The sequence below is a fragment of the Physella acuta genome, unplaced genomic scaffold (assembly GCF_028476545.2).
Source record: "Physella acuta isolate Inbredline_101_S28 unplaced genomic scaffold, ASM2847654v3 ptg002116l, whole genome shotgun sequence".
NCBI lineage: Eukaryota > Metazoa > Mollusca > Gastropoda > Physidae > Physella > Physella acuta.
This window is the reverse complement of record NW_026733617.1, coordinates 33893-49869: the sequence shown is the minus strand read 5'-3', so window position 1 is coordinate 49869 and position 15977 is coordinate 33893. Positions and strand designations below refer to the sequence as shown.

Below are 15977 nucleotides of genomic sequence, written 5' to 3'. Positions count from 1 at the left end.
TAACCGTTACTCTACAATCTACTTGCTAACAAAAATTTTAACACAACACTTAGCTAGCCAAGCAAAACAAAACTTTACTCAACAATTAGCAATTCACCAAAACTTTACTCAGCTATAAGCTAGACACCTAATCATTACTCAAATATAAGCCAGTCACAAAACTTTACTCAACAATTAGCTAACCACCAAAAGTTAACAGCATTTAGCTAGTTAATTAAAATTAACTATAAAAAAAGCATGCCAAGGAAAACTTCATTTCAGCCATTTCTTAACCAAAAAAAACTTTACTTAAAGCCTAACTAGCCAGCGAAACTTAACCCAGCAATTAGCCACCCAGACCATTAAACTAATACAATAAACAAGCCAGCAATTAGCCATCCATACCAAATTAAACTAATACAATAAGCAAGTTAACAAGTCCAAAACTTTGACCGTGTCAAACAAAAAATCTGGCTTACCTTGAGCATGAGCAACGTTCATATGTCACGTTCATATGTCACGTTCAGAGCCAGCCGTCATTTGTTTCTCTCGGCTCGGGGAGGAATGTTACAAATCGTTACGGGGGTCGATATCTTAATGCGGGGTGATTAAACGATTTCAATATCAATAAACAGACCCCCCACTCTGCCCCGCCCACCTCGTAACAGCTCCCCCCCCCAGGTGTACGTTAAATGGTGTGTGTGTGTGTGTACGCTCGTGCGTGCAGACTTCGGCAGAAAGTGCAGCCGTGCACCATACAAGGTGAGCCTTGTGGGCAGTGGGCATATGATTATATGGGCAGTGGGCATATGATTATGTGGGCAGTGGGCATATGATTATATGGGCCGTGGGCATCTGATTATATGGGCAGTGGGCATTTGATTATATGGACAGAGGGTATCTGATTATATGGGCAGTGGGCATGTGATTATATGGGCAGTGGGCATATGATTATGTGGGCAGTGGGCATATGATTATGTGGGCAGTGGGCATATGATTATATGGGCAGTGGGCATATGATTATATGGGCAGTGTTCATCTGAATATATGGGCATTGGGCATCCTCCATTTCTTTCACTTAGGGTGTAGTGTATTGCTCAGCCCCCTTTGTTTTGTATAAACCTATGCCAGGTACCCAATAGAGCTGAAGGTACTACTAGTGGTCTTTGTAAAACCAAGTCATGAAATGTTGACCTGGAATGAGTTACTGCATATTCATTGGAGTGTGACGGGGGCTCATAGAGGATACGCTAATTGTTAAATGGTGATTAATAATCATGTCATTTTTTTTAAACCTCGATCATTGAGACTAGTAAGTCATTATCTGGACAATCGCGATATAATTTAGTTTTTTTTTTATAACGTCATTCTAGTTTCTGTATTATATGGTCAACGGTCCTGTGTATTGTTATAATACCAACCACACCCCCACACCTATTGATGTCGTCTGCTGTCAAATGATTGGACCAGCCTAAAAGTGCATGGCGTCAGCTTAGTTATTTGGATTGTTTGCTTGTCACGTGATGAAATCACCCTAAAAAAATATAATTTAATTTCTTGGTCGTCTTCCAACTTTCACCTACAAACCTTGCAAACAACACGCAACACGTTTTTTTTTTAAAGAAATACACAATTAAGTGTAAGCTGTGAAACGTGTGACTAGTATTAGCACGCCAGTTGACACTTTCTTAAACCTCAGCACACGACGCGATAACTTCTCAAACCTCAGCAGACGACACTTTCTCAAACCTGAGCACACGACTCCACACTTTCTTAAACCTGGGCAGAAGACACTTTCTTAAACCTCAGCAGACGACACTTTCTTAAACCTGAGCAGACGACACTTTCTTAAACCTGAGCAAACGACACTTTCTTAAACCTCAGCAGACGACTCCACACTTTCTTAAGCCTGAGCAGACGACACTTTCTTAAACCTGAGCAGACGACACTTTCTTAAACCTCAGCAGACGCGACTTTCTTAAACCTCAGCAGACGACACTTTCTTAAACCTGAGCAAACGACACTTTCTCCAACCTCAGCACACGACTCCACACTTTCTTAAGCCTGAGCAGACGACACTTTCTTAAACCTGAGCAGACGACACTTTCTTCAACCTCAGCACACGACACTTTCTTAAACTTCAGCAGACGACACTTTCTTAAACCTCAGCAGACGACTAGAACTCTCAAACCTCAATTGGTGAGAGGTTTCATGTCACAGGTCCGTAGCGTTGTAACAGGTTTAACCAGATTTCGTTCAGACGTGGTAATAGGTTTAACCAGGGTTGGTTCAGACAATTCTCTTCGTGGGGGTTGGGCAACTTAAAGTTGAGGGTGTGGGGGCGGCACTGGCTAAAGTATATATTTACAAAGTTAGAAAACGGTCATTTTTTTTTCGTTCAAGAGAATCTAAGGTCAGGTCGGCAGACGGCAACCTGGAGAAATCATAAGAACCTTAGGTCAGCAGACGGCAATGTCTACTGATATCCCGTGTGATTGTGTTACACTTCATACCTGGTGTTAATTAGTTTTAAATTACATTCGGTCGATTGCAATTTTGTGAAACAAACATGTTGCTAATGAGTTATTTAACTTTCCGTTATAATTTTTCGATTGATTGATTTCGAATTTCATGTAATCCTGGGTTCTCCATTACCTGTACAAGTCAGCAGTCTCTTTACTAATAACCTTTTGCCACTTTGTAATGTCTGCCCCCCCCCCCCCCCAGCCTCTACAATTTATGTCTGTCTACACCCCTCATCACATTTACCTGTTCACCCCGCCCCCTCCCCCTCACCCCCACCCCGCATCAGCATGTTCCGCCTGTTAACACCCCACAGCGCCTACAGCCAGGGGTGGTGTCACCGGGGGGTAAAGCCATTAGAGCAGAAGTAAAACCACCCCAGCTGTTGTCATAATTCTAACGGCCATTAGACCCAGTCACCGGAAGCAGACGACTTACATTACGCTACATGCTGGCCTACTTTCTCCATGTTGCCATGCTCCTGGCTTTAAAGATTTTTCCTGTTTAATCGCGTTTTTTTAATTTGTCTGTTTTTGTTTAATTTAATTCACCTTACATTAAATAACCATTAAGGCTTCGGTACTAGCTTAAAATAGACGCCATTGTGTCGTAAAACTAATGAGCTAATGCGTGTTAATAGTATAATAGGATTAATAAATTTCATCTTAAGTCTTTATAAATGGAAAAAGTCATCCGTTATTTCTAATAAATTCGGAAACTCTTCATGAATTTACATTGTATGATAGGTGGTTACTTGCCATCTAAGTTGTTTTTTATTATTAAAAGAAAAAAAGGGAAAAAAAAACAATTAAATATTTATTTATTTATTTTGATCAGTTAGAATTTCTAGAAAATATATCCACTAATGACCCGTTAACTAAAAAAAACTAGTATCCTCTACCGATAAAGGAAAAGTAAGTGGCCGTCCAATGTTAACTAAAGAAAACTTCAGTGGCCGTCCATTGTTGACTAAAGTAAACATTAGTAGCCGTCCACTGTTGCGTTCTGGGCATTGGCAGTTACGGCCCCTTCTTGACGCTGTAGTATACCTGTAGGGCTGCTGAATACACCGGAAGTGATTGTGACATTGTGACCTTTGTGACGTAAGCCTTCAAGCAGCCACTGGGGATGTAGGAAAAAAATGAAATAGTTTAAAGTGGTGTGAGCACAGGTGGTGAGATGGCTGGTTGTACCTCCTTGTGGTGACTTAAGTTGCATGTACAGGTGATGATAAACGTGAAACTTACTTGTGGTGACACCGTGACTTCACATTTGCATTTGGTGATACCGTGACGTCACACTTATCTGCGGTGACACGGCGACGTCACATTTACCTGCGGTGACACGGTGACGTCACACTTACCTGTGATGACACAGTGACGTCACACTTGCATTTGGTGACACGGTGACGATATACTTACTTGTAGTTAAACGATGACTTTACACTTACCTGTGGTGACACTGTGACATCACACTTACCTGTGGTGACACCATTGACGTCACACTTACCTGTGGTGACACGGCTGTCATCTCGACCACATCTGGGTAGAGCTGATGGTGAATGCGTGGAGCGTCGATGGAAGATTTGATCCCTTCACCCATCCACAGCGTCATAGCGGTCAGCTGTTGGGAGTTGGTGGGGGGGGGGGGGGGGTAGGATAGATGCATTATATACGTATGTGATATGATTGTGATGTGTCTGTTTTGGTATGTCAATGATGTCTATGTTTTGGTATGTCAATGATGTCTATGTTTTGGTATGTCAATGATGTCTATGTTTTGGTATGTCAATGATGTCTGTGTTTTGGTATGTCAATGATGTCTATATTTTGGTATGTCAATGAAGTGTTTGTGGTACGTAAAATAACGGGTGGGTAGTGTGTAATAGGGGACGGCGTGGCCAAGAGGTAGAGCGCTAGTCTGATGGGCCGAAAGTCTATATAAGTTCGAATCCGGGTTCAAGTGAGCAGAACGCCCCTTAGTCGACCCGGTTCTGACGGGTACCTAACTCACGTTAGGGAAAGTATTAAGCGGTTGGGCAAAGTGCTGACCACACTACTCCGAGGTTAAAGAAATAGGTGAACTCTACTTCACTTGCCCCATGGACCGTTAGATTCATAAAGTGAACTTTACAATAAATGTGTAGTTAATAAGGATGTACTGAGATGGGGGTGACGTTTTATTTGTGTTCTTGTAATCCTTTAATAACAGATTGTGTTGCTTTGATTATATCGTTGATGGTGACTTGTTGGTGATCATGTGACATACTAATGGTAACCGCAGACAAAGCACCACATACAAACGCGGTGGTGGTGGTGATCTTGGTGCCGCCCCCCGCCCCCACGGCCAGCACCACCTGACCCTCCTGGTCGACTACGACCGACGGCGACATGGACGACAGCGGTCGTTTGCCGGGCTTGATGAAGTTGGCGGGGGAGGGCTCCACGTCAAAGTCGTTGACCCGGTCCGGTACGGAGAAGTCGTCCATCAGGTTGTTGTACACGACCCCGGTCTTGTCCCCCACGACCTTAGAGCCGAAACTGTGGGGGGGGGGGGGGGGGGTGATGTATCAAATATATTTGGAGTACCGGAGTTTTATTACAGAGTATAGAAATAAACAGGAATCTTTTTAAAAGAATGTATAGAATTAGGGGTCATCCATTTATGGCGTCCATACGGTGGGGGGGGGGGGGGAAGGTCCGAAGAAAATTGACTTTTGTGGACGCGTATGGACTTTTATAAGGGAAATAAATGGTTTTTCGTGGACGAGGGGGGGGGGAGGGGGTCCAAAATCCAAAAAAATGTGTGGACGTCATAAATGGATGACCCCTAACTACATACACAAATTAAGATAGATGATAGACGAAATCTAAACATAAAATTAGCTCATTGACTGGAACTATCCAAACTCAATGATTAGTTGTCATCGATCTTCTATAAGAATATTTGTACAAATAAATTTCCAGTCGATAGGAAAGGTGAAGAGGTGTACAATTGTTTCTTTGACCTGTATGTGACAGTATGGTTAGCACTATGTCCAGCTGTCTTTCACTTCAAGGTATACTGTGGTCAGTGTGTGTTACTTTCATCAAGAATGCTCTACAATTGAGTTATGGGACGGCGTGGCCTAAGCGGTAGAGCGCTAGGCTAATAAACCAAAAGTCTAGAGTTCGAATCCGGGTCCAAGTCATTCGCTGAGTCCACCCAGCTCTGATGGGTACCTAACTCGTAAGGGTAAGTAAAGGCGGCTGATAAAGTGCTGGTCATATCTTCTCTTCATACGCCGAGGTGAAGAAACACATGAACTCTACTTCATCTCCCAATGGATCGCTAGGTCTAAAGAGGATTATTTACTTTACTACAATTGAAATACACTGTTTATTAATTATATGTGAATGTATATTAATATATACGAATTTAATTAGTGAATATTTTTAACGATCCAACCACCAAGTTGGAGGCGTAGCGAGGAGGGGCGGTTGGAAAAACAAATTGAAAGTTCGAGGGGGGGGGGGGTGCAAATCGAAAGTTCGAGGGGGGCTGCAAATTGAAAGTTTGAGGGGGGGGGGCTGCAAATTGAAAGTTTGAGGGGGGGGGGTGCAAATGGAAAGTTTGAGGGAGGGGGTGCAAATCGAAAGTTTGAGGGAGGGGGGCTGCAAATTGAAAGTTTGAGGGGGGGGGGGTGCAAATGGAAAGTTTGAGGGAGGGGGTGCAAATCGAAAGTTTGTCCCCGGGCGGCGGGAACGGTCGCTACGCCTCTGTAACTGAGGTCTCCATGTGAAATCAAATAAGACCCTGACCCACTGACCACGCCAAAGGGTCACGCCCGCCCACTTACAACAAGTTGACCGTTGACGTCACCGTGACGGCATCACCATCAGGGCCCAGCACAGCCAGATTTGACGTCCCGTGGTCCTCGGTCACGACAAACGAAGGGTGGTAACTCGTCCACGGGTATGTGGTCGTGTCAGATATGCTGGCCCTGATCGCCTCCCCTTGATCTCTAGACGTGATGTTGGCCACAAGCTGTGGATTCAAGAATGATCTCCCTTAGTTTATCATGTTGGTGCGCAACCTTTTTGGGCGTACCGACCGTACCGAACCCCACCAGTTTCTTAAGCGCATTCACCGAACACTTCTTAATAGTTCTGTTGATCGTGAATCTTAAGAGTCAGGTGTGTGTCTTGACCTCCGCCGAACCCCTGAGACTGACTCACCGAAACCCTAGGGTTCGGTCGAACCCAGGTGAAGAACCGCTGGTTTAACAGTTAACTAGATCGCAATGTCCCTGGCTAAGTTAGTGCGATCACAGCCAGACGAATGTGTTTAGATGTGTTCTTAGGTACGAGCCGACCCGCGGCATAACATACGCCGCTATTTAGTTGTTGTTTTTTCTACCATTCAGTAATTCATAATTTGTGAATTCGACAGTACCAACGCTGCCAATGAAAATATTTCTTTAAAACACTATAAGTAGCACGTTAAGGACCATAACCCCCCCCCCCCTTTTCCCCCCCCCCCCCCCCTCCCCCCCCCCCTACGTTTAAAATCGTTTCAAACTAAATTATCTGCCCCTAATAGTCGTCACTAAACCCGGCTCTGCTTGTAAACATTTAGACTGAACACAGCTCTCTAAAACCATGTTGGGGTGGGGGTGGTAGGAAGCGCGTTTACAGCTTGTTTTCTAGTGTCTCCCAGAAGAGAATTATATATATAGATAATTGTTTATTTCTAATTACAAGCCTCATACAATCTCATGAACGTTCTTCATTGTACTCAAGGAATTAGAAGTCTTACCGTATTTTATTTTATGTATCTGCTCAGTCGCACGAACAAAATTCGGCATTTTATTTGACCGTAATAGTTTCCTGCATTATACGAGCTAAATCTGACGTTTCTCTGTCTATTTTAACGAAGTCGCTTCACCGAAGAAGCGGCTGACCACACTCAATGCCGAGGTCACAGAAACAGGTGAACTCTACTTCACATGCCTAATGGACCGTCAGATTCGAAAAGGGAACTTTAATATTTTTTTACTTCTACTGAACAAATTAAATCTTTCAACTCATCGTCCCATCTAAACTTACCAGTTGTCCCTTTATACGAACAACTACTGACTAGAAAATTATATCCCACTAACCTGCTCCATTTCCCGAACAAAATCTGCCGTCTCGCCGTCTGTACTGCCCATCTTCGACCTGGCCGAGTAGGCGTGTTTGAAGGACTCAATCATGCGGTGGTAGGTGAGCACTGTTTTGTCGTCAGTCGAGATGTCGTCCGGGCTCATCTGGTAGCCTGGAGATGGGAACGGTGCGGGTACATCGTAGGTGAAGTAGAGTGGGACGGTGCGTGTGGATCGTAGGTGAAGTAGAGTGGGACGGTGCGTGTTGATTGTAGGTGAAGTAGAGTGGAACAGGGCAGGCAGAGTGTAGGTGAAGTAGAGGGGAACGGTGTGTGTGGATCGTAGGTGAAGTAGAGGGGAACGGTGTGTGTGGATCGTAGGTGAAGTAGAGGGGAACGGTGTGTGTGGATCGTAGGTGAAGTAGAGTGGAACAGGGCAGGGAGATCGTAGGTGAAGTAGAGTGTAACGGTGCGTGTGGATCGTAGGTGAAGTAGAGTGGAACAGTGCCTGGATATTGTAGGTGAAGTAGAGTGGAACAGTGCATTTAGATTGTAGGTGAAGTAGAGTGGAACACGGCAGGCAGATCGTAGGTGAAGTAGAGTGGAACAGTGCATGCACATGCTGATCAAAGGTAACCTTACAACGGTATTGATGACCTACCCGACAAAATATTGAGAATGTAATGCAAGACAGGACCGCTAGATGGCAGTCCAGGTGAGAAGATGGTTAGGTTGCCATGGAGATCGAGCCGGAGGGGTGTCTGGAACTGGACAGCGTAGGAGCTGAAATCTTCCTTTGTGATGATTCCACCTAGGGGAATGGGACATATTTGTCTTCAACTTTTTAAAGTTTTTTTTTTTAAATGTGAGTGCCTACTAGATCAACAATATTCTAGACAACATTTCTTAAAATGTTATCTGGCAACTAGTATTTGCACCCCCTCCCCTATACAATGATATACGTCCTCCTCCCTATACAATCAGATGCGCCCCCTTCCCTACACATTAACACCGGCCCCCGCCCCTAAACAATCCCACCCTCCACACCTCCCTTACACGATCCCCCCTCCACCTTTACATACTCCCACCCCTACATATTCCCACTCACACACCCTTTACACAATCCCACCCGCGACCCTCTCTCTACCCACCCCTACACTATCCCATCAACCCACCCCCCATACACAATCCCATCCACCCCGTACACAATATCACCCCACCCCCCTACACAACCCCACCCACCCCACCCCCTACAGAATCCCACCCACCCCACCCTGTACACAATCCCACCCCTACACAATCTCACCCACCCCACCCCCTACACGATCCCACCCCCTACACAACCCCACCCCCTAACACAACCCCACCCCACCCCCTACACAATCCCACCCCTACACAACCCCACCCCACCCCCTACACAATCCCACCCCTACACAACCCCACCCCCTACACAACCCCACCTGCAGCTTGTATCTCAGCCACCATATCGTCAGCCAGACTTCCGTTGTAAAACTCTGCTGCCCCGCCGTCTGCCAGCCGCTGTAGGGTGTGGGCCAACTTCGGGTTTCGAACCGTCTCCCCTGCCCGGTACCACGTCTGTGTTTCTGGGTTGGTCACAAGATTTCTGGAATCACGTGACACATTCCACGTCAACAAAGTCCATTAGTGTTACAGGACTACACAACCAGGAGCGACATCAATGACTAAAAATAACTATCTAGGCTCAAAGCTTGTAAATAACTAAAAACCTAACGAAAACGTCCGGTCTAGCTGAGCTCGCACACCACTACCTGAGCATAACATGACGACTTGAACTTGATTTGACAACCTGAGCTTAACACAACTACCTGAGCTTAAAACGACTACCTGAGCTTAACACAACTACCTCAGCTTAACACAACAACCTGAGCTTAACACTACTACCTCAGCCAAACACAACTACCTGAGCTTAATACAACTACCTCAGTTTAACACAACTACCTGAACTTAACACTACCTGAGCTTAACATGACGACTTGAGCTTGATTTGACAACCTGAGCTTAACACAACTACCTGAGCTTAAAACGACTACCTGAGCTTAACACAACTACCTCAGCTTAACACAACAACCTGAGCTTAACACTACTACCTCAGCCAAACACAACTACCTGAGCTTAATACAACTACCTCAGTTTAACGCAACTACCTGAACTTAACACTACCTGAGCTTAACACGACTACCTGAGCTTAACACTACCTCAGCTTAACACGACTACCTGAGCTTACTATCTGAGCTTAAAAAGACTACCTGAGCTTAGTACAACTGCTTGAGCTTAACACAACTACCTGAACTTAACTTGACAACATGAGCTTAACACAACTACCTGAGCTTAAAAAGACTACCTAAGCTTAGCACAACATCCTGAGCTTAACATGACTACCTGAGCTTAACTTGACAACATGAGCTCAACACAACTACCTGAGCTTAACTTGACAACATGAGCTCAACACAACTACCTGAGCTTAACTTGACAACCTGAGTTTAACTTGACAACCTCTAGCTTAACACACTACCTGAGCTTAACACGACTACTTGAGATTAAAACTACCTGAGTTTAACACGACTACCTGAGCTTAACACGACTACCTGAGCTAAACACTACCTGAGCTGTGGCCAGCGGTCATAAACTCCGGAGTTCAACTGACTCCTAATGGCAGAAGCCTGAATGGGCTCACATGGGAAGCCCTCCAGTGCCAGCCTAATGGATGGCTGAAAGAGTTCCTTCCACGGCAGGCGCCCCAGGAGCTGGTGAGCCTCCCACATCCCCAGCACCTCACCTGGAACTGCCACGGAGCTCCCACCTGTGGAAATGTCGGAGAATTGGGTTATACTGAAAATAAAATTACAACAATAATTCCACAAAATGTCGCAGAAATCGGGCAGTATTGCTAGAAAAATTCCTCAGAAATGCTACAAAAAAGAAACAAAAAATACATAGAAAATATTATTAAAACATCATGAAAAACTATCATAAAATACCATTGAAATATCACAAAAATACATTTGAATTCCGTTGTATTTACACGAAAATACTAATGAACGTACAAGATAAAATACTACCACATAAACATATCACAAAAATACAAAAAAAATATACTAAAACTCCATAATTTATTCCAGATAAATCCCACAGAACTACAGCAAACCTGCGGAAATATCGCTTTAAAAATAACAAAAATATTTGTGCATGGTATCTGTATTCGGCACATAAGACTAAATAATTTAGACTGATTTGCTGTATTTGTGCTTAAGGCAAAGAGTGAATTAGGAGATAGTTGAGTCACCTTCAATGGTTCCTCGGGAACTGTTGGCGTACATGGTGGGGTAGCTGGCCTTGGGTGCAGTAGAGCGGGCGTTGATGGCGTAGGCTTGGCCAGTTTTCCTGGGTAAGATAACAGACTTTTGTAGGATAGACTTTTTAGGACAGACTTTTGTTGGACAGACTTTTGTACGACAGACTTTTGTAGGACGGACTTTTGTTGGACAGAATTTTGTTGGACAGATAGAAATATCCACCCACATATGGTAAATTGTCAACACCTGTCCCCAACCTGTGGTAAATTGTACACACCTGTTACCCACCTGTGGTAAATTGTACACACCTGTTACCCACCTGTGGTAAATTGTCCACACCTGTTACTCACCTGTGGTTAATTGTCCTCACCTGTCACCCACATATGGTAAATTGTCAACACCTGTCCCCCACCTGTGGTAAATTGTACACACCTGTTACCCACCTGTTGTAAATTGTCCACACCTGTTACCCACCTGTGGTAAATTGTCCACACCTGTCACCCACCTGTGGTAAATTGTCCACCCACTTGTGGTAAATTGTCCACCCACTTGTGGTAAATTGTCCACACCTGTTACTCACCTGTGGTTAATTGTCCTCACCTGTCACCCACCTGTGGTAAATTGTCCACCCACCTGTGGTAAATTGTCCACACCTGTTACTCACCTGTGGTTAATTGTCCTCACCTGTCACCCACCTGTGGTAAATTGTCAACCCACTTGTGGTAAATTGTCCACCCACCTGTGGTAAATTGTCCACCCACTTGTGGTAAATTGTCCACACACCTGTCACCCACCTGTGGTAAATTGTCCACACCTGTCACCCACCTGTGGTAAATTGTCCACCCACTTGTGGTAAATTGTCCACCCACTTGTGGTAAATTGTCCACACCTGTTACTCACCTGTGGTTAATTGTCCTCACCTGTCACCCACCTGTGGTAAATTGTCCACACCTGTCACCCACAAATGGTAAATTGTCAACACCTGTCCCCCACCTGTGGTAAATTGTACACACCTGTTACCCACCTGTGGTAAATTGTCCACACCTGTTACCCACCTGTGGTAAATTGTCCACACCTGTTACTCACCTGTGGTTAATTGTCCTCACCTGTCACCTACCTGTGGTAAATTGTCCACCCACTTGTGGTAAATTGTCCACCCACTTGTGGTAAATTGTCCACACCTGTTACTCACCTGTGGTTAATTGTCCTCACCTGTCACCCACCTGTGGTAAATTGTCCACCCACCTGTGGTAAATTATCCACACCTGTTACTCACCTGTGGTTAATTGTCCTCACCTGTCACCCACCTGTGGTAAATTGTCAACCCACTTGTGGTAAATTGTCCACCCACCTGTGGTAAATTGTCCACCCACTTGTGGTAAATTGTCCACACACCTGTCACCCACCTGTGGTAAATTGTCCACACCTGTCACCCACCTGTGGTAAATTGTCCACCCACCTGTGGTAAATTGTCCACCAACTTGTGGTAAATTGTCCACACACCTGTCACCCACCTGTGGTAAATTGTCCACACCTGTCACCCACCTGTGGTATATTGTCCACCCACCTGTGGTAAATTGTCCACACCTGTCACCCACCTGTGGTAAATTGTCCACCCACTTGTGGTAAATTGTCCACCCACCTGTGGTAAATTGTCCACACACCTGCCACCCACCTGTGGTAAATTGTCCACCCACTTGTGGTAAATTGTCCACACCTGTTACTCACCTGTGGTTAATTGTCCTCACCTGTCACCCACCTGTGGTAAATTGTCCACCCACCTGTGGTAAATTGTCCACACCTGTTACTCACCTGTGGTTAATTGTCCTCACCTGTCACCCACCTGTGGTAAATTGTCAACCCACTTGTGGTAAATTGTCCACCCACCTGTGGTAAATTGTCCACCCACCTGTGGTAAATTGTCCACCCACCTGTGGTAAATTGTCCACACCTGTTACTCACCTGTGGTTAATTGTCCTCACCTGTCACCCACCTGTGGTAAATTGTCAACCCACTTGTGGTAAATTGTCCACCCACCTGTGGTAAATTGTCCACCCACTTGTGGTAAATTGTCCACACACCTGTCACCCACCTGTGGTAAATTGTCCACACCTGTCACCCACCTGTGGTAAATTGTCCACCCACCTGTGGTAAATTGTCCACCCACTTGTGGTAAATTGTCCACACACCTGTCACCCACCTGTGGTAAATTGTCCACACCTGTCACCCACCTGTGGTATATTGTCCACCCACCTGTGGTAAATTGTCCACACCTGTCACCCACCTGTGGTAAATTGTCCACACCTGTCACCCACCTGTGGTATATTGTCCACCCACCTGTGGTAAATTGTCCACACACCTGTCACCCACCTGTGGTAAATTGTCCACACCTGTCACCCACCTGTGGTAAATTGCCCATATACTGTCCCCACCTGTGGTAAATTGTCCACACACCTGTCACCCACCTGTGGTAAATTGTCCACCCACCTGTGTTAAATTGTCCACACCTTTCGCCCACCTGTGGTATATTGTCCACACCTGTCACCCACCTGTGGTAAATTGTCCACACACCTGTCACCCACCTGTGGTAAATTGTCCACACACCTGCCACCCACCTGTGTTAAATTGTCCACACACCTGTCACCCACCTGTGGTATATTTTCCACACCTGTCACCCACCTGTGGTATATTGTCCACACCTGTCACCCACCTGTGGTATATTGTCCACATACTGTCCCCACCAATGCCACTGCTCTGGTAACGGACGAGACCATTGCAGATCAAAGTAGCGACCATACCGTCCACGGCATTGCCGCCATTTTTAGCCATCATGTCACTAAAAGTAGTTTTTTAAAAAGTGGTTTTTTAATTTATAAATGTAATTTGCTAAGAAAATAATACTGAGCCCCATGACTTTGTATGACTGAGCCCTATAACCCTGTATGACTGAGCCCTATAACCCTGTATGACTGAGCCCCATGATCTTGTATGGCTTAACCCTATGACCTTAAATGACTGAGCCCTATGACCAATGACTGAGCCCCATGACCTTGTATGCCTTAACCCCATGACCTTTGTATGACTGAGCCCAATGACCTTCTTTGACTGAGTATTATAACCTTGAATGACTTAACCCCATGACCTTGAATGACTGAGCCCTATGACATTGCATGACTGAGCCCCATGACATTTGTATGACTGAGCCCCATGACATTTGTATGACTGAGCCCCATGACATTTGAATTAACCCCATGACTTTGTATGACTGAGCCCCACGACCTTTGCATGACTGATCCCTATCATCTTGGATGACTGAGCCCCATGACCTTGTATGACTTAACCCCATGACCTTCAACGATTGAGCCCCATGACCTTTGGATGATTGAGCCCTATGACTGCATGACTTACGTCCCCACCCGAGCGCAGGTGTCCGTGTTTGAGGCCACAGCTGCGAAACGAAACTTGCCCTCCTCCCCCGTCGCTGGTCCCGTCATGGGCAGGTTGGGCACCGGCCCTATCAGGAAGGCCAGGGCTCCAGAGACCCACACCAACAGGAGGTAGGCGACAGGCGACATGTTGCACCTGTAAGCACATGGATACAGTGGATACTAGCAATTAATTAGCAAGCAATTCATATATTGATTTGGATATTATAATTAGAGAGATGTGTGTAAAGCTTAACAACTGTGTGGATAACTGAAAGATAGCGATATTTATCTAAATATGCCAAAACTAAATATGCTTTGTACTTAGAATTTATACATTGATTTAGACCAGGGGTTCCCAACCTTTTTTCACTCTAGAGCACATTCTAAAATATCGGTAGGGTGGCGGGCACCACCTATTTTAAATCGACAAACTCCTTCCAGAGGCGTAGCGACCCTTCCCGTCACCCGGGGACAAAACTTTCGATTTACACCCCCCCTCAAACTTTCGATTTGCCCCCCCCCCCTCAAACTTTCGATTTGCACCCCTTCCTCAAACTTTCGATTTGCACCCCCCCCCCTTCAATTTTTCGATTTGCACCCCCCCCCCCCCCCCCCCCTCAAACTTTCGATTTCCATCCCCTTCAACCTTTCAATAATGTTTATGAAAAAAATTCTGTCTCTGCGAATAGTGAGAGGCGGGCACATGCGAATCGTTCGGCGGGCGCCGTGGCGCCCGGGGGCACGGGGTTGGGAACCCCTGATTTAGACAAAGATGAAATGTGAATAGCATTTATACTGTGAATTACATGAAAACGTTTCCCTTATAATGTTTGTACCTTGATAAGGATGCTTGGTGTATTGGTACATATGATTTATACCTTGAAGTTGATATAATATTCTGTATGAATAGAGTTTATAACACTACTTAGTTACAATACAAGGGGTATTTGGTATATCCTGATTTTCTTTCAGAATTCCTTCCGCAGTGCCAAACCCCCTCCCCCACTTCCCTCGTCCTCCCAGAAGAAAAATGTCTGAAAGAACCCTATAACCCTAAATCTAAGTTAAGTAGGTTTTTTTTTTATTGGCCCACTTATAGCGTTGCAATGTAAGCTAATAGTAAACCAGCACCATGTTCTTACGCTTACAGCATATGAACATGTACATAAATAGCTCACAGCTTACCACTAGACTAAAATCGTATTAATTAACCTAATCAACAACAGAAACAGCTTTCATATATTGGTCAACAGCAGACAAGTGAATTTAAAACCACTCACAGCACACGTAAATCAACATCAAACACCAACATTTTACATTACCTGACGGCAGTCAATTTAAAAGTACTCACAGCACAGGTACCGGCGAAGGTTTAGAAATGTAACACACTTACGTGACGTCTCAGAGATAATACGGTCACGTGGTACGTCCGCTGACCTTGTCCACGTTTGACCCTGGACCAGACAAAGCACCGAGAGCAGAACCAGGTACTGACATGTGACACGCGCCTCGTGCATCCTGTTAATTGGGCTAATTTCAACCACCCTCAACACACATACTAGTTAGTGTGTTCATCAACCACCTACAACAC

General features: G+C 45.2%; 1 protein-coding gene across 1 annotated transcript; it reads right to left on the bottom strand.

Moving 5' to 3' along the window:
* Nucleotides 1-3310: 3310 nt before the first annotated feature.
* Nucleotides 3311-15750, bottom strand: LOC131932236 (glutathione hydrolase 1 proenzyme-like). The gene is made up of 12 exons (XM_059289097.1): nt 15709-15750; nt 14367-14540; nt 13669-13794; nt 10949-11046; nt 10267-10465; nt 9084-9247; nt 8285-8434; nt 7643-7797; nt 6341-6528; nt 4802-5042; nt 4012-4125; nt 3311-3624 (listed from the first exon to the last, which is right to left on the bottom strand). Exons 2-12 carry the CDS (start codon nt 14531-14533, stop codon nt 3484-3486), a joined length of 1743 nt encoding a protein of 580 aa, XP_059145080.1. The 5' UTR covers nt 14534-14540; nt 15709-15750; the 3' UTR covers nt 3311-3483.
* Between the last annotated feature and the right edge of the window lie 227 nt (nt 15751-15977).

What these genes read in the sequence shown, in the direction of transcription:
- LOC131932236 (XM_059289097.1), bottom strand. Translation starts at nt 14,533, where the DNA reads ATGTCGCCTGTCGCCTACCTCCTGTTGGTGTGGGTCTCTGGAGCCCTG. An exon ending in ATGTGGACAATATACCACAG is followed by an intron (nt 11,047 to 13,668) that starts GTGGGTGACAGG and finishes TATCTTACCCAG; the next exon opens with GAAAACTGGCCAAGCCTACG. An exon ending in CATTCTCAATATTTTGTCGG is followed by an intron (nt 7,798 to 8,284) that starts GTAGGTCATCAA and finishes TCCCATCTCCAG; the next exon opens with GCTACCAGATGAGCCCGGAC.